Source organism: Balaenoptera acutorostrata, chromosome 5 (genome assembly GCF_949987535.1).
Source record: "Balaenoptera acutorostrata chromosome 5, mBalAcu1.1, whole genome shotgun sequence".
NCBI classification, from domain to species: domain Eukaryota; kingdom Metazoa; phylum Chordata; class Mammalia; order Artiodactyla; family Balaenopteridae; genus Balaenoptera; species Balaenoptera acutorostrata.
Genome location: NC_080068.1, coordinates 79,564,043 through 79,583,476, shown reverse-complemented (window position 1 = coordinate 79,583,476; position 19,434 = coordinate 79,564,043). Strand labels below are relative to the sequence as shown.

The 19,434-nt window shown below is 39.7% G+C and overlaps 1 protein-coding gene across 3 annotated transcripts in view; it reads left to right on the top strand.

Moving 5' to 3' along the window:
• Nucleotides 1-19,434, top strand: part of FAM114A1 (family with sequence similarity 114 member A1) — a 65,803-nt gene that overhangs the window by 2,967 nt on the left and 43,402 nt on the right. For all 3 annotated transcript variants that reach the window (XM_057546690.1, XM_057546691.1, XM_057546688.1), the window contains exons 2-3: nucleotides 5,417-5,772; nucleotides 15,887-15,974. In XM_057546690.1, the coding sequence (XP_057402673.1) occupies nucleotides 5,425-5,772; nucleotides 15,887-15,974 (436 nt within the window). In that variant the 5' untranslated portion in view covers nucleotides 5,417-5,424. The remainder of the gene's footprint in view (nucleotides 1-5,416; nucleotides 5,773-15,886; nucleotides 15,975-19,434) is intronic.

Genomic DNA, 19,434 nt, shown 5'->3' with positions numbered 1-19,434 from the left:
TGCAGTGATCAACATTCCAAACCATAAATCAGGGGAGACTTTAAGTCTGACTGCTTCTTGGGCATCCGGGCAGAGATGGGGGCTGTCCCAGGAAATAGCATGTATCACAGCTGTAGTCCTTCTGGACACCAACAGTCACTGCATAGAAACAGCTGTGTCTTTAGAACACACAATTTCTAATGGCTTCAGACAAAAGGGTACCGTCTTAAAAATGATTACATATCTCTTGTCATAATAACATCCAGAGTAGACAAAAGTCTACCAGGACAAAAAAGGTTTGGGGGGGGGGGATTCTTTTTTGGTTTTGGTTTAGGGAAAATGTGGACCTGTAACAGGCAGAAGTTCATGTACAATTAGAAGTTAAAGTAGGGCTGAATATTATGGTGACCATTTTTATTATTTGAACAGGTGTAAAAATATAGTCTTTCTGAAATGTATAAGTTGTCCATAAATATTTCCTAACAGTATTGGTTCAGCACCTGATAGATGAATTTTGGGCGTGTTTCTGAAGGAATGGCTTCATGTTGATGCTTGAATACAGAGCAGCTGCAGGGAAGAGAGGTTTTGTTCGATAATTTTTTCACAGTTGAGGTGAGCTGACTTAGGGCAGTTTGGCCATCAGAGATGGAGGAGGACAGTAGGGCTCCTCTGTGCAACATCCCTACCAAGACTGATTGATTGTACCATGAATCCACCTCTCAGATGGAGTTCTGCCTCACACTCACATGTATATTAGCGACCAGGCTCAGTTATGTAGCTTGTTCTTGTAGGTTGATGAAGTCCTAGCTCTCTTTGCTTTCAGGACTGCTCTGGTGGCAGGACTCAGCTAACCTTCTAATCAGGCTTTGATGTTCTCCTGCAATTAGCAGAAGAACTAGAAAAACTCTACTGCAAAGTTCAATAGCTGCTGGACTGAATATAATCTTTTGCCCTGGAAATGCAAGAGCTGAAAGCACCTGTGCATAATTTCTTACCAATCCACTTTAAGCACTATTTTCATTTTATCAGTGAAAAATGCTTTTAATACCCCTTAGGATAAGTAGTACCCCCTGATAAATAACGATCAGAGAGAGGGATAATTGAACCCTCTCAAGAGGTGAACACTCCATTTCAGAATCTGAGATGCTAAGTAAGTAAAGACCCTGGAGAGTAATTCCTGAATAGGGCACTTCAAATGTTAACCAGCCACCCTCAGGGCATAAAATACAGCTAACTCACATAGACGTCACATGGTATGTGCTGAAATATTTTAGCACTGGGAACAGTATCACAACAATTGAGGGTGAAGCAGATACAACAAAGTGTTTATAATGCTTTTTATTCACCCATGAATGTTTATCATAACCAGGTTTATTCTCATGTTCCTGCTTATAGAGAAGTGAAATAGTTTGGAACTTCTTAATAATCCAGATTAATAATAAGGATTTTCAAATTATCTTACAAAGAAATTAAGATATCAGACAGTGCCTATGACCAGCTGTTGATGAACAAAAAATGGGAATATAAGTGATGTCCAATATGGACCCATTCTCCTTATGGTTGTGCCCCTAGGACCCAGGCGGGGATAGGGCAAATTAGGACAGAGAACTCTAGGCCATGGCCATCAAGCAATGTCCTAGACCATGGGTTAGCAAACATTTTCTATAAAGGGCCAGCTAATAAATATTTTAGGCTTTGCAATTTTGTGGGCCATATGGTCTCTGTTGCAGCTCTTCAGCTCCGCTGGTGTACTAGAGAAGCCATAGACAGTACATAAACAAATGAGCGTGTCTGTGTTCCAATAAAATTTTATTTACCAAAACACAGGGAAGGCAGATTTAGTCAGCAGGCTGTAGTTTGGCAGCCCCTCTCCTAGGCCAGTCCTGACTCAAGGTTTTCATAAAGATTTTATAAGTTTCCACGTGATGATAGCTTTTCAAGTACCCTCCCTCAGTCTCATCCCCCCTCCCACGAACCACAGTAACTACTCCTTTTCTGTACAGTGGCCTTTTTCACTCTTTACTATTTCATCTAGGCATTGACCATACTCATTGACAGACCATATCCAACCTTGAATATCTGAAATTTAATATCCCACCTAAAAGGAAATATGCATTATTTGCCTTTCCCATCTGTAGACTTGTTTACAGGTGTGTTATCAGAGAATTCAAGTACTTTTGTTTAAAAAGAGACATTCTAACTCAGTTATCTGGGAGGTGAAGGGACAAAGGAAAGACAATATGGGTCATTTGGAATCGCTTGCTGTAAGATAACTCCTGAGTAGTGAATGGGGTAAAGACATTTTCTGCTTGCTTTCATTCCAAATTACACTTTAATTTTAAATCTCCACAAAAATATTAATATAACTCAACACACATATTTGTTGAGCTTCCCACTATGTTCAAGGAACCATGTTAAGTGCTATATAAAATATGAAGACAAAACAAGGAAGATCCTTGTCTTCATAGAATTTACAGTATAGTAGGAAAACACTCAAACGACTGATCAAAGACGATTGTAACCCTCCAAAGTGAGACAGATGCAAAGCACTCTGGGAATTTCAGAGGAAGAAAAATTATATCCAGTTGGGAAGAACAAAAATAGAGGAGGCGGTTATTTTAAATGGGCCTTAAATATGTTAAAACAACATACTGAACCAACAGCCACCTGAGGTTCTTTTGTGAATGTCAGGCATTTTTCACATAGTTATGTTGTCTCACTTAAGGATTTGGAAGGGCATCGTGGGAGGTAAACCTAGTGGGATCAGAGCACAGAGGTCCTTGGATGCCAGCTGAAGGATGTAGCTTCATCTCAATAGGAAGTGGGAAGCCCCTGAGGATGTCTGAGCAGGAGGTGATGTAATTAAAGCAGTGAGGTAAAGGGTGGGGAAGGATGGGGAAGTGAAAGGGAGAACAGTGGAGAGGTGAACCCAATATTGAAATCATCAACATGAATCAAATTGAGGACCTGATTGAAAGTGATGGCTGGGAAAATAGAAGTAAAAGAAAGCATATGGATTCTGAATAAAGAGCCTCTAGGATTTGAGCACTGGTTGAATGTAAGAGAAGAGGCAAGTGGCATTGCAGATAGGGCTCCGACGTGGCTCAATCTCAAAGTCAGACGTGGGTTCAGATCTCAAATCTGCCACTGTTCCTTAAAGTGTGACCTCTGAGCATCAGTTGCCTCATCTGTAAAATGAAGCTTGTCGTATCTAACTCACAGGAGATAGCACATTTAAAGAGCCTGGATTTAATAGGCACTCAGTAAATGATAGCTATTGATATTATATATTCTTGAGAGAGTGAAGGTTTGGTCAATGACAGCTCTGAGATTTTAAGCCTGGGTTATTGAAGAAATCTAGGTGCCATTAAAAGAAACACAAAGGTCAAAGTGAAGATCTAGAATTAATGGCAAGACAACAGGTTTCCTTTGGGACAGAAAGAGATGTTCAGCTGACGATTAGAACTGCTTATCCAATGGTAGAATTTTTTCTGTGACAGTGTATTGAGATACAATTCATACATAACAAAGTTCACATACTAAAAATGCACTCTTTTTAAATGTGCAGTTCAGTGGTTTTTAACATGTTCACAGAATGGTACAGCCATTACCACTATCTAGTTTTAGGACATTTTCATCACCCACAAAAGAAATCTATAGCCATTAGCAACCATTACTCATTTCCCCTCCCTTCAGCCCCTAGAAGCCACTAATTTACTTTCTGTCTCTATAGAATGGAGGTAGATATTTGAGAGTCACAACATAGAAGTGTGTAAAACTGTGAGAAAGGAATGTGATTCACCAAGGGAGAGAATGTAGCAAGAGAAAAGAAAATAGCGAGACAACTTTAGGGAATGGCTATTTGAGGGGACAAGAGGGTTGGCATGGGCATGTGAGTTCTAAGTCTGTGCCATCATGTGACCAATATGTTAAATGGCTTCCTATATACTGTGGTTTTAACAGTGACCAGAGATTTGACCAACTGGTAAACACTGAGGTCAACAAAAATACCCACTGATTTTCCTGAGACTTGGCTTCCTGTGTAGTGAGAACACTGTGTCTTTATTTTAGACTAAGAAAATGATCATCTTGAATAAGCCTTCTAGATATGTGTTATCCAGTAAGATAGCCACTAGCCACACATACCTGTGTAAATTTGTTTACATTATTTAAAATTAATTTTTTTTTTTTTTTTTGGCTGCACCGCATAGCTTGTGGGATCTTAGTTCCCCAACCAGGGATCGAACCCAGGCCCACAGCCCTGAAAGCGCCAAGTCCTAACCACTGGACCGCCAGGGAATTCCCTAAAATTAAAAATTAGTTCCTCAGTTGCACTAGCCACATTTTAAGTGCTCAATAGCCACAGGTGACTGTTAGCTACCATATTGGCCAGTGCAGATACAGAACATTTTCATCATCACTGAAAGTTCTATTGAACTGCACTGTTCTATATGATAGCAATAACTTGCAAGCTTCATAAAGAGTTTTCTGCTTTGTAGATCATTTTGTAATGGCTACATTCCCTATTTGGCTTAATATTGACTTCTTTTTTTTCTGTTTCATCCTTGTGTTTTTCCATCTAAACTATTGTCCAAATATAGCCCAGGCCTTCACGGGCTGGTACCCAACAAGGCACACTTATGTGTATGTATGTCTCTCTCAATTTGAATTTCAGACCACATTGCAAAGCCAAATGTCAAATATTTTTTATAAGCTCTCAGGTATTTTCCATGCTTATTCTCATTATGGCTACAAATATAATTAATAAAGTCATATTAAATAAATACTTTCACAGATACAGATAATACTCTTAGTTCCCATATGCATATTTATTTCTTCATGCCAAGTAAGAGATCCATGAAAGTTTAAAGAGAGCACGGTTGGCTTGTATTAGTTTTCTATTGCTGTTGTAACAAAGTACAACCAACATAGTGGTTTATAATAATACACATGTATTCTCTTATAGTTCTGGAGTTTCTGAGGGGGAGAATGGTTTCCTTGACTTTTTCAGCTTCTAGTGGCCACCAGTGTACCTTGGCTTGTGGCCCCTTCCTTCATCTTCAGAATGCATCACTCCAATCTCTGCTTCTATCATCACATCACCTTTTCCTCTTTGTAGTCAAATCTCCCTCTGCCTCTCTCTGATAAGGACACTTGTGATTTCATTTAGGGCTCACCCAGATAATCCAAGATTCTTAATTTAATCATATCTTCAAAGTCCTTCTGGCCATATAAGGTAACATCCACAGCTTCCAAGGATTATGACATGGATATTTTGGGGGGCCATTATTCAGCCTACCCCAAGGTTACATAAACTTTCTTCTTGGTAGAAGAAAGGTTACCCCCACCAGATTTAACTTAATTATTCAGGGCTTTGAATAAAAGTTTAACAATTCAGATTAAAGCATAAGGTGTTTGTTTGTAATCTTGTTGACAGATATTAAAATGTCTGATGATGGCGATGACACCTTAGCCACTGGAGACCAAGCAGAAATCACCAACATGCCCAGTAGTGATACCTTACCCAAAGGTGCAGAAGCGCACTGTGATTCAGCTACGATTTCAAATGAGCTAACGCCAGCTGACCCCAGAGGAGACGTGCATGAAAATGCGGCTGTTCAGGGTGCAGAGACTGCTGACACTGGACTCACTGAGCAGCCCGAAGACCCCGGTCCCGTGGAGCACCCCCCCAATGGAGAAGTGACTGAGGATGCCCTTGCTGAATGCATTGACTCCGTCAGCCTCGAGGCAGAACCTGGATCCGAAATACCCCTGAAAGAACAGAGTGATCCGGTAGGAGTGGTTCACTTGACTCAGTTCAGCCTAAGTTCTTACTGATACTACCACGGCCATAGATTTGTGCCAGGCTCTGGGGGTAGGGATTAGGAGTTCAGTATATACTGTGGCATTACCTCGGTCGTCAAAGATGTGTTGTGTGGTGAGAAAAGGCATATATGAGAGTAATTGGTCATTATAATATTTGCATTTTGATAATTGTTTTATTATTAATAATAACAATCACCAATTATTGGGCACATCCTGTGTGCCAGGCACTCTGCTAGCTACTCTATATGTTATGTAATTCACTCTATACAACAGTTCTTTGAGGTTCTAAGCTGGATATTATTGACCTCCAGTTATAGACGAGGCAACCAGCCTCAGAGATACTAAGCAATCCAGTAAGATTAAGCTACTCAGTAGTAAATGGAAGATATTGTAATATTGAACGTAATGAGTCCAAATTATTAATGAACCTGATTCCACCCTAAACAATGTTTCTTTAACATCACTCAAATTTTAATACATATTTACAAATCTACTGTGAAGGTCTTAAACATTCAGATCACTCATTTATTATCACATTCCGCCATCCAGGGGACCAGAGGCAGAACACGTTCACGCTTCCCTTCAGCGCCTGCACCTGTCTCTCTGGGAGATAAGACAGGCCAGTGTCTCCCAGGTTCCACATCAATATGACCATCAAGCTGGGTTTTCCTGACACCTTCCCCTCCATCCGTGTGGGGACTGGAAAGGGTGGGGAGGCACTGTCCTCCAATCCTGCCTTCTAGAAGGATGCTACGGTATAGGGGAAATGAGAGTCTTCCCTCTGCCAGGCCCAGCCCTGCTCTCCTGGAGTGTGCCACACAGATCACCGCCTTGAGGTGACTCTGCTGCAAGCAGTGAGGCACGGGAACGAAGCAGGGAGTCGGGGGGCCTGGGTTTTCATCCTCCATCTATCGTTAACTTTGTTAGTTTGGGCAAGACACCTAAATTCTCTGTGCTTCAGTTTTTCCTCTGTAAAATGAGGACTTTGCACACGAAGACCACGAGGTGTCCTTCTAACTAATGTTTTGTGATTCTTTGATTCAGAATCAAGCTTCTTGGCCACAGTTTCCTCAAAGCGACTCTTAGAATTGTTCTAAGATGAGATGAGCTTCCTCAGGGAGGAGGCGGGGTTCCCATCACTGGAGTTGTTTAAACAAAAGCAAACAATCATTCTGCAGGAACGTCATGGAAGGCATTTGAGGACCAGATGGGAGTTTGGATCAGATATGTAAACATACATGTAAAATTTTGTTTACAAGTTCCATGATATCACAGACCCTTTAAAGCCATCCATGGACCCCCCCCCCAGAGGGAACTCCTAGACCAGAGGGTCTCAACTCTAGCTGAACATTTCAACCACTGAGAGAGCTTTAAGAAATAATGATGCCAGGATGTATATTAGCCTGAATTCTCCAGAGAAACAGAACCAATAGGATATACCCTATTCTTGTATTTACCTATATGCCTGACTCTGGAACCTGGGTTCCCTCCATGCTGTCTTTCTATTGGGGGACCATTGGTTCCCAATTGTTATTGTAAGTGCTACTATTGATACATATCTTTGTACATTAAGAAACTATGTCTTAGCCACACCATTCTGACCGAAGATGACTTAAAGAAACTACAAAAGCTCCACTGATTCAAAATACGTGAGCTCATGAAGGCTAGATTATACATTCCAATTTCAGACTTCTAAAAATTATAACAAGATTGTTAATAAAGATAGCACAAAAAGAGTCAGTATGCTCCTACACATCCATTTTCCTAAATTTTGAGCAAATCGAATGAATCCTGCTCTTGCAAGCACTTTATAAACCTCCTTAGTGCTACAGGGAGAGAGCCAACTGGCAGACAGATACTCCCCTCCTCTCCCAGCACCACTGATAGCTTTCAAGGACTTTGAAAAGGTGAACATTTCCTCATAATGAAGCATCACAAAAGTATCTGGATGGAAGTACAAATATTGGCCACAGAGTTGGGGCCATGGCTCTGCATGTATGTGTGTGGCATTGCATCAGGAGCTCAGATAGAAATGGGGTGTAGGAGGAATTCTTGTGAGTATATTGGTTCTAAGAAGGCAGAAAGCTGATATGGGTGGCTGGAAGGGCCTTGAAGGGAAAGGATATATCTCTTTCACCCAGGTTCCATTTAAACACTTCTAGATAGGTACAAATATAGTCTCTTTTAAATAATTACCAGAAAAGGGGGTTCTGCTATCTCTCGTGGCAACCTATCCTTGTATCTTAAGTTAATATAGGAGAATTCAGTTTTGTGCTTCGTCTTCAAGCATTGTTCATTTGCTGTTTTATTTGCTGTTTGTTGGACGCTTATAAGAAGTCCTTTTGCAGTGATGAAAACAACCATTTTTCTGTTGATCCAGCAGATAATGAATTCTACAAAAAACCTTCAATGAAAAGTTCATTTACAAGTTGGCTGTTTGGATCTTGAACACAGATCCCCTGAGGAATGTCAAGTCCTATAGGAGTAGTCAGGCTCCAAAACCTATCTGATTCCAGGTGTATCTGAGCCTAAAAGAATCTCATCACCTTTAAAAAAAGTTTCTAAGGGAAAATGCCTGCTTAAAAAAAAACCTGGCAGAATAGTCTTTGAAGAAGTAAACTTATATAATCTAGGACACACTAGATTTTGTGATAATGGGTTTAAATGTATATATTTTTCTGTAAGTGGTCTGAGTTCCCTGAAAATCCACATTATTGGCTTCACCTTTGCCTGAGCCAGCATGGGGGCCATACCTTGGCAGGTAGGGCGGTGTGACAAGGAGGGGGCCTGGGGCCAGTGGTTCTGAGAGCTGCTCAGCTGGCACCTCTACTTTGAAGGATCACACCGTTCACAGTTGATGCACTCAGAGAAGCTATTTCTGTCTTTAGGGCCCCTTTCTCATCCATTCTGAAGTACAGACTCAGAAGCCATTGAGTTAAGGCTTCCTTCAGGAATCCACTCTACAACATCCATAAGAGATGGTCCCCAGCCTCACTTGAACTTTGGAGGTTGTACTAGATCCTTTAAGGCCTCAACCAGCCTCAGGATACATGAGTTACGCCCCAGAATCTGAGTAGTGCAGCTATCGTCAGGACGCCTACCATCTAGTTGGGTAAGGTAGTGTTGCATAAAAGCAACTATAGCATGTCTTATAGTACTAGATAGGACAGGCACAAGGAAGCCTTAGATGGAGCACTCAAATCAATCTTAAGGAGTCAGTGAATTCTTCAGCCTCCATTCAGAGATGTTTGTCTTGAGTGCTAGCCTGGAGCGACATTTATTCCCAGAGATCTTGTGGGACCTTATTATATACTAGTCTATCAGCCCCTAAAACATCTAATCTAGATAAAATTTCTCTAAATTCTTAGCACTAAGAAATATTTCCCAGAGTAAAAAAAATTTCATCCCTACTGTCCTACACCAGTGCATAAGGCCAATTATGAAGAAGGTAAAGAACGCAATGTTACAACTAAAAGTACTCTCAAAGGAAAACATAGACTACCACTCAATAGTTCTGTCCCTAGAAAAGGAAAAGCAGGGTGTTTAAGAGCAATAAAATTGCTATCAACAGAGACAAAGATGAGAGAACATAGGCCAAGACATGCTGATGATAGATTTTTGCCTCTTAAATGAGTGAGTAGAGTTTGCTCCAATTCTGTTGGAGTATTTCTCCTTTTAAGCCTCTCTCCATCATGGCACCTGCTTTTTGACTTGGGCAACCAGGTGGATGCTGTTGCCTGTTGGCTGTATTGGGCAGTGCTTCCTAAATCTGGTGGTATATTAGAATTACCTGGGAAGCTTGTTAGAAATTCAGATTCTCAGGGTAGAAACCCTGAGAGATTCTTTTTTAAAAATTTATTTACTTTATTTATTTATTTTTGGCTGCGTTGGGTCTTCGTTGCTGTGCACGGGCTTTCTCTAGTTGCAGTGAACGGGGGCTACTCTTCATTGCGGTGTGCAGGCTTCTCATTGTGGTGGCTTCTCTTGTTGCAGAGCATGGGCTCTAGACCACAGGCTTAGTAGCTGTGGCGCACGGGCTTAGTTGCTCCACGGCATGTGGGATCTTCCCGGACCAGGGCTGGAACCCGTGTCCCCTGCAATGGCAGGCGGATTCTTAACCACTGTGCCACCAGGGAAGCCTGCTGAGAGATTCTTGTTCAAAAGATCACAGTAGAAGCCAAGACTCTGTATTTTTAATAAGTTCCCCCAGATAATACTCTTGCAGTCAGTCTGTGGACCCATGTTTGGGAACCACGAATATGGGAATTGTGTAAAATTGAGAAGATGGTGAGTTCCATATTGAACATGAGATGAGACATCCAAGTGAAGATATTTTGTGGGCAGTTGGTTATAGTGGTCTGGAGCCCAGGGGATAGAGAGAGATTTGGAGGCCATCAGCAACTGGATGTTATTTAAGTAATGGGAGTGGGTAAGATTGCCCAGGTGTTATATATAAATAAAGAAAGAACAGAGGCCAAGGACCTGGCCCTGAAGTCTCCTGTCTCTAAGCCACTTTGGTCATGGACAGCTCTTTGATATGTTGTGATTGCCAGCAAAGTTCATTCTATAAATGAAATGAAATCTCAAATCACATTATACTACACTGACATTCTAAAATTAAACATTAATTAACAAGAAAGTTAAAGATAGCTTGTGAGGACTCATGTAGGCTTGAGAATGTGCCATTGTTTTGGACTTTTAGGTGCTTTGACCACTACCCTGCATGAAAGGTGCATTCAACGCAAATGTCTAGAATTCTAGGGGCAGGGGTTTCTTCCCTTATACCTGGCATCAAGAAATTGGAATTCTCCAGAGTTCAGAGACGGATAGAAGATCATTTAGTACAGAGAAAAACCCTTTCTTACACCCTATTCATGTAAAGGTAGGAAGAGGCTCTAAAATATATTTAACCACCTGCAAGTGTTTAATACCTTTAATTTTACCATCTAGAACCCCTTTCAGATATTTAAAATGTTAGTTAACAGTCCACCATGTTTACCAGTTAAAGCCCATTTCTGTAATTCAGTATGCTAATTAGCAAAGCATCAGACGTTAATACAGACGCAAATAATAGAAGTGTTCATTATAGCTGCCTTCGGGGTATGGCTTTCCTGATTAGGATGCCAGCTGACCACCCGGACTGTGCGTATTTTATTGGAATGCTGGAAGCAGTTGGGTTGTAACTTAATCTAAGGAGCGTCCATAATATCACAATATGCATGTGGAAACTTTCTAAAGTAAACTGAAATCATCATAGTAAGGGATGGACAAAAAAAGCAAGAGTCAAAAGATAGGTCATGGAAGCCATGAGAATAGAGTCTTTTTTTTTTTTTTTTTTTAACTTTGGGTTTATTTATTTATTTATTTATGGCTGTGTTGGGTCTTCGTTTCTGTGCGAGGGCTTTCTCTAGTTGCGGAGAGTGGGGGCCACTCTTCATCACGGTGTGCGGGCCTCTCATTATCGCGGCCTCTCTTGTTGCGGAGCACAGGCTCCAGACGCGCAGGCTCAGTAATTGTGGCTCACGGGGCTAGTTGCTCCGCGGCATGTGGGATCTTCCCAGACCAGGGCTCGAACCCGTGTCGCCTGCATTGGCAGGCAGATTCTCAACCACTGCGCCACCAGGGAAGCCCTGAATAGAGTCTTTTAAGAATTGAAAAGTGCTTAAGCTTCTGATGCTACTGAGAGGTCAAGAAATAAAATGACTAAAATTGAGTCCATGGCTTTGACAATGAAGAAGCCATTGTGATCTTGGTGAGAATGGTTTCATGAAACAGTGACCATGGGAGAGTCACCATGGTGGGTAGAGGAGTGGAGGGGGTGGATACAGAAGGCAGGCACCTCTTTTAAGAGGTGAAGAAGAAAGAAAGACATGGAGCAGAAGAAAGAAAGACATGGAGCCAGAGAAGTTTGAAAGAAACATTTTGTCATCGTGATTTTCATTTGCTGGTTTTAAGATGGAGGAGTCGTGCACATCATTAAATGTGGGAAGCAGCCAGTAGAGAAAGGTTGAAAAACCAGGAAAAAAGGGAAAACCAACCTTCCCAGGCCCAGAGGAGTTCAGATGGAGGTGATAATTATAACTAAGAGGAAGATATCATTTCCATTATGATAGAAGGGGAGGAAGTAATTGTGACTGGGGGTGCAGTAAAGTTAGATTTGTATTGAGATAGGTTTTTGGTGTAGGCCAGTGTGTGTTTTGTCCATGAAAAAAAACTACTCAGACTTTTAATTTGGTTTAAACAATTAGTGTTCAATATATTAAGGTTACAGATTCAAAATGTCAATTCTCCCTAGTATTTACATTTATCTCACAAATCTTACTCTATTTAGAAGCCTAACATAATTGAACAGTCACTTTCAAGGGGCTTTTGATTAATGCTTGGTCCTCTTTGCCAACTTAAACACTGTCAAATATTTTTAAACTACATCTATAAACTTAATATACTTTTTAAGTACCTCATTTATCTACTTAAACAAAATCTTGCTGAGTACTTAAAAATTGTTGTAAATCTTAAATTAAATTTATAGAGTAGACTAAACAGCCCCTTAGGTGGCATAACATTATGCATAAACTTAGGAAGATTTCAACTTAAAAATCAGAAGTCTAATAATTCAATTATTCATTTTAAATTGATTTTCAAAAAATTGTCACTCTAATCAGTCAAATTCCTTAAACATCAGTAGTATAGAAAAGACCAAATATGTACAAAATGATTAATAACATATTTCATGCTTTAAACCTTTCCATATTTGATTTTAAATCTTCCTAGAGTTGAATGATGCATACTCACCAAGGAACAAGATTACCTGGGAATAACTGAGGCCATTTTCAAGCAAATATTTCGACAGAGCTGCAGGCATCCAGAGCAATTTACATCCTCCCAAATGTCACACTGAGCCCTTTTTAGAACAGCTGTGTCACAAGTTACAAAACTTAAAAAGGCTTTGGTCTCATAACTCCTACTGTCCACATCCCAAGACCAAAGTTATACACAGTATCTGATTCTTGATCTACTCAAGGAAATAGGACAACCAGGTTGGTCTTTATCATTTAAGAGAGGTACATATATTTTCTATCTAAATGCTAAAGGCCTTTGATGAAATGCTAAGATTTGTACATATTTTTCTATCTAATGATACCTTTGAACTTGATAGCCTAAAAATAAATAAATGTCTTTTCTATTTAAAGAACTTCGAACTTGATAGAATCTTGCACTCTTTGATGTTCTTAGGACCACACAACAGTTATAGATGTTTAAATGATCTCCAGTTGAGTTTTGGAGATCCCTCTTGATCAAACCAAGTCTGATTTGCTGTTACAATATGAGGTCACTCTTCTGTGAGTTTATGAGGAAGGGACAGGAAGTTGAGAGAGTTCTCATCTGATGGCTTCTGTTTTCTCTGTAAATTAGGATGTGAAGTTCTCTGGTAAAGGAGGTGGGGGTTACATGGGTGAGGATGAGAAAAAAGCTTTAAAATATCCATATATGAAAATGGGAGATCTGAGTAGATCCATGCTGCCTACTTTATAGTCTCATAAGCATGTGACATTAAAGCTATTTAAAGTGGAGACAATACTCAAGATGAGATATATTTATAATTCATGTCAAACATTTAGTTTATGTGGTTTTATATTAAATGTGCACATTTAGTTATTTGAGTATTTGCCATTGATAACAAATATTCTTTTTAGCTGATCAAGAAGTCACAGCTCAATGTGAAAGGAGCTTTATTAATAAAGCAATTGAAGTAGTCACACTGCAAAAAGTTCTAGACTCATTTAACATTAATTTCCATTTGCTAGTCAATTACCAGCTGTCAGGGCATATTAAGTATTGTAAATTTGAGTCAGAAGCTGTCACCCCTAAGTGTATTAACTCTCCCTAATCACATAGGTAGAGATTTGTCCCATGAAAGAACTATATTAATCACCAACTTACATCTGTCTTCATCATGGTATAAAATTGCCACTGGCTTCATTGCTGAAGCAAAGTAAATCAATGTAGACACCAAAAATGAAAGCAGACTGTCATGAATCTTGAGTATTTCCATTCATGTTAACAAGCTTCTCATTGTTTCCAAACAGAAAAAAATGTCAGCCAACTTTCAAAGCTTTTTGCTTCTTAGTGTTAAAAATGTAGTTACTTCTTATTATTATTACTAGTTAACATTTCTGGAGTGTTTATTATGTGCTAGGCACTACGCTTACAGCTTTATGTGAATTATTTCTTTTAATTTTCACAATAACCCTGTGAGGTTATTGGTTCTTATACTTATGGTTGCATTTTTGTAATGAGTCAGTGATAGCTAAAAGACTTGAGTAACTAACATGTCCAAGTGGCAGAGCCTGGAGTCAAACCCAAGCAATTTAATTCCATAACCTTTACTCTTGACCAGTAGTCTATGCTGATGGATGATGTGTGGTATTTACGAGGTGAATCACTTAGGAATGCATTTGGGTGCAAGTAACTAAGACCCAACATATATTAGCTTACAAAATAGCAATTAATTTTTTCTCACTTAACAGAAAGAATGGAGATATGCAACAACTCACATTTGTTTAGTAGCTTAGCAGTACCAGGACCAGTGACTCTGTGATTCCCTGGCCTTTCCCTCATGGCAGCAAAAATGGCTGCTTCAGTTTCAAGCATGAGGTCCACATTCAGGGCAGGAAAAAAGGAGAGGGGAGAGTCGGCACCAGCCAAAACTGTGTAATTTATCATGAAAGCAAAACCTTTCCCATTTATATCTCATTGGTCAAAACTGTTTCACATGGCCACCCTTATCTGCAAGAGTGGAAGATAAGAGTGGAAGACTGCATGCAGCAGGAAGTTGGGGATGATGATGGACCAGCCTTGAGTCAAAAGTTATAGAATCTACAAACTGTGTAGGAATTTTTCATTTACTCCTTAACTTCTTCCTTTCTCTTCTTGGAGTGAAAGAGCTGTTATTCTCCATCTCCTAATGTATTCTTGCCTCATTTTCTATAATGCATTCCTGGATATTAAGGGAAAGCTGTGGTTCTACCGAGTCAGGATGCATTGGTTGCAAGTAACAGAAGCTAAGCACACCTAAGAAAATGGATGAATTTCAGTCATTTATTTAACAACTAAATTTATTAAGCACTCATTATATGCCACGTGTTCTTCTATGCTCTGCGGACATAACAGTGAACAAAACATTAAAAGAGAGAGAAACACTGTGCTGGAATCTCATAAAACCCAAAAGTAGGAATGCAGCAGGGCCTTGAAGAGGGACAGGAAGCAGAGGCTGAGAAGCTATCTGGAATCCAAACAGCTTCTCTGAGCGTATCTCCTTCATTCTGCTCACTGTGCTTTCTCTTAATTCTTAGTCTGCATGGTGGGTAGAATATGGTCACCCCACATTGTCTGAGTTTTTATCTTCTATTCAAGCTGAACCAGAATCTCTCAGTCCCAATCAAAATACCTAGGAAAAAGAACTTGAATCAAGTGAGCCCAGGGACAGTGACAGATATAGTTACAGGGGTCATTGTGAGTGGAGTGGACACCCTGAAAGTTGTCTACCTCAAAAGGCTTCCTGTTGCTATTCGCCGTCTCCAAGCTTATTGATGCTTTTCTAGACACTTTGCCTACTACCATCCATGCCAAAACTCCCTCCTACCACCCCAGAGATTTGAAAGTTAACTCTACCTTGAAGAGCACATTATTTCAGTTCTGTAAAAATTGCATGAGTCAAGGTCATTTTGGAGTTTTGACAAATCACTCTGTGCCCTAAAATATTAAATCTCCCCCTCCCCTCCACAGCCCTATCCCTGTCTTCCAGATAATGGGAGATTTGGGTCTTAGTTGACATCAGATTCCCTTCTCACTTCAAGCTAAGCCCTCAGAAGCCAACACCACTACAAACCAATTTGGTTCCAAAGTACACATTGCAATGTAGACTGGTATATTCTTTTATGGCCCTTATAAACTATAAGCCAGTGAGATATGGTTGTTGGTGATTTTTTTTTAACCTTCTCTTTGTTTCAAATGAATGGATGTTTTTCCATTCAGGGACAAATGAAATTGCTGACCTTGTGGGTAATCTGGTTTTTTGCAGGCCGTGGATTCCTCTCCACATGGAGGGGGATGGGCAGGCTGGGGCTCCTGGGGCAAATCTCTGCTCTCATCAGCATCTGCCACAGTAGGTAAGCATTACACATTGCGTTTGAATGGATAAAGTTCAGGAGCCAAATAGGATATGACGTTTTGATCATACCATGTACTGATAGAGTTTAACATTAGCTCATGACATAATAAGAGCAAATTGTTTTCAGTGTTTGCTGTTTTAAGTGCTTCCTGTATATTAATATATTTATTCTTCAAAATAACCCTATGAGGAGGTACTCTTATTTTCTCCATTTTAGAGGTAAGGAAGCGGGATCACAGAGAGGTTAAACATTATCCAGAGTCAGGAGTGGCTGAATTGGGCTTTGAACCACACAGTATGGCTTTTAACCATTATATTATATTCCATCTTAGAATATAAGATTTGGGCTTTTATAATATATTCTTAATGCTTTGTGTTTATCATCCCGCTTGAACATTTTAAAGTATACAAATAGCCTACTCCCTAAAAGGATTTGAGGTATCTCAATAAAAGGCATTCATCACAGGGTATTGAAATACAAATACAAAAAAAAAAAAATGCAGGTGGGAAGGAGATATATATCAAGGCTAATATAACTGAACATTGACCTTAACTCTGAGATTCTTGGCTACCAGTAGATTATCTATCTCACTGAGTGATAAAACAAGACTTAAGCTTATTTAGATAAATTTATTTTCCTTGTATTAAACTTTTGAAGAAATGTCCCGTATTGGCTCGTATACAAAGAGAAAATATAATGAACAATGTCTTCATCAGTGAAGGTTTGTCAAAATATTCTTCATGTGACCATTTCTTATATCCACTCTTCATGAAAACTGAAGGTACAACATAAACGTGTCTAAGATACTGTAGCCGTAGCATTTCATCTTGAGGGTGAAGAATGAAGAGCAGAACAGGGGAAGCCACAGGTAACACAGCTTGCAGATCATCTAACTCAGGTGTTCTCAAGGTATCTCTGTGCATGAGGATCTTGTGATGGGCCATGAATTGGTCCAATTCACTGTTACTCCTAGGTCCTTCTTCAAAGCCAGCAGGATAATTTCTCCCATGCTTCAAATCTCTCCCTTTAGGAAGGGCCCAAGTCCCTTTTAAAGCCCACCTGATTAGTTCAGGCTCATCCAGGATCTCTCTTTTGATTAACTCAAATTCAACTGATTAAGGACCTTAATTACTTCTGAAAAGTCCCTTCACCTTTACTATATAATGTAACCTAATCATGGGAATGAATCCCATCATATTCACAATCCTGTCCGCACTCAAAGTGGGGGGGATTACATGTTGTATATGCCAGGGTTGAGAATCTTGGGGTGATCTTTCAATTCTCCCTAACAAACCTCCCTCTTCCGTTTGAAAACCTCATCAGTTATACCACCAATGCCAGAAACTTAGTATTTTTTAAGGGCTCTGGCTACATGTTGGAATTTTTTTTTCAGGAGAAGGAAGGATTTATTATTACTTGCAGTAAGTAAGGAGAACACCAGGGATCTTTCCCAAAGCACTGTCTCCCTGATATATGTTGGAAGTTTGAAAAGCATTTTAATCTTGGCATTTTTCTCTTATTTGCACCCACAATGACCAAAGGGCACATGAGGGAGAGCAAAGAAAATTTGAAATATTGATACTCATTCTAAGAATCCCTTTGGAAAAATTGGAGCTATCTTTAGAGATGTAGAGACTAAATTTGTTCATCACCACTGGTCATCACAACCCCAATAAATGCAATAACAAGATAGCTGAATGCCATCCCTAAGTTGTTCTCCAGGTATATTTTGGAGATTTTTGTCAGGATGGGCTTTAGCTTTACAAAGTAATAGTAGCTAAACTAATAGCAGTATATACTTGAAAATGAGGTAAGTATTTTGGTAGACCTGATAGAGAACTAAAACTTGAAGCATAAGGGGAGGCTTAGGTTCCAAGGCTGGAAACAGGCAGTGGTGGTGATTGGGAATTTGACTCCCAAAAGATAACAGGGATCACAAGTGTCCCACAAATGGAGAAGTGTCACAGCCAGGCTCACAGCCTGAAACAGAGGGTTAGAATAGGGTTCAACCACCTGTTTACAGAAGCTTGAAAAAGTTATGGGCACCGTCCTGGGTTGTGGTCTATCTTGAGCTACTATCTTTGGATTGAGAGAGGCAAGCAAGGCAGACCTTCCATTATGTACAGGCAAATAATATCCATCCCCGGCTTTGCAGCATTAACAGTTTATTATCACAGGGCGAAAAAACTTATTGGAAAACAGAGCACTCACAGCAGCAGACAAGCTCTTGAAGGTTTATAAATTGCCTGTGTAAAGTAAAGAAAGAAAATAACCACATATTCTATTGCAATTAATTCCCAATCAGAAGCCTCATGTTACCCCCGGGGTAATTCCAGTTGCAGATGGAACTCTATGCAAGACAGCATCTATAACAAAACTCAGAGCTGTCAATTGAGCACTAGAAACAGAAACCAATGCTTCTTACAGTTGTTGAAAAACTGCAGTCACAATAATTAGAACTGTTTAGAGTTGGCAGGAGAGTAATTGGAAAATGGAAAGATTTAGAAGGTGGTTCTTTCCTGGAAAGAGCACTGTATCAGAAGTCATAAGACCTGAGACCCGGTCCCAACTGCTACTAACTTGTGATCACAAAGAATTGTCACTACCTAGCTACACTATACACTGAACCTCTCCAGACTCAGCTTCCTTACTTGGAAAAGTATGGGTGGAAGAACTTGAGAAATTCTAAGATTCCTTCCAACTTCCAGAATATAATGATTCCATACTTTGTGGCTGTGTATAGCAGGAGAAAGATATTTGTAACCACTGTGCTAAATAGAAAAATATAGAAAATTGATTGACTTTTTGCTACACGGTATTTTTATATTTTATCTTTTGCCTCACTACTTTGACCCCCAAGGTTAAGGGAAAATGAGAAAAAGCAACCTTTCCAATGCTTATATAAAATCAAACATTTCTCAGCCAACAGTTATTTTTGGAGAAGCCATATCTCCTGCATTAGTTTCGTTGACAGCCATGCTATTATCACATTCTAAGAAGACTTGATCAGCTGCCACTCATGCCTTTGGAAAAGTTCGTAAGATACAATGAAAATGGTTGTTATTTAAGATCCAGGAAGAAACCAGAGTGGGAGAGGAAAATGTAAAAAAAAAGAAAAAAGCAATTTTGATGATAATTTCAAAGTACTGTTGTGAGAACCAGATGTGATTTCCCACAAGCACCTTAGAGACCTGACTTAATCATAGAATATATTGCTAAGCTAAGTGATGGACCAGTAATCAAAATGAAAGTCAACAATGCTGAGACATATACAGATATACCAAGGTAAAAATTATACAGCAGAATACATCAGCTTTTTTCCAGATACTACAAATGACCTACATGTTTATTTAAAATTCTAGTTTTGACAGTTTTATGAGTCTCAACACCTTGTATAAGAGTACCTGAGGAGGGGGAGGGAGATCTGATCCACATATTTACCTTTTCAGAGTTACCA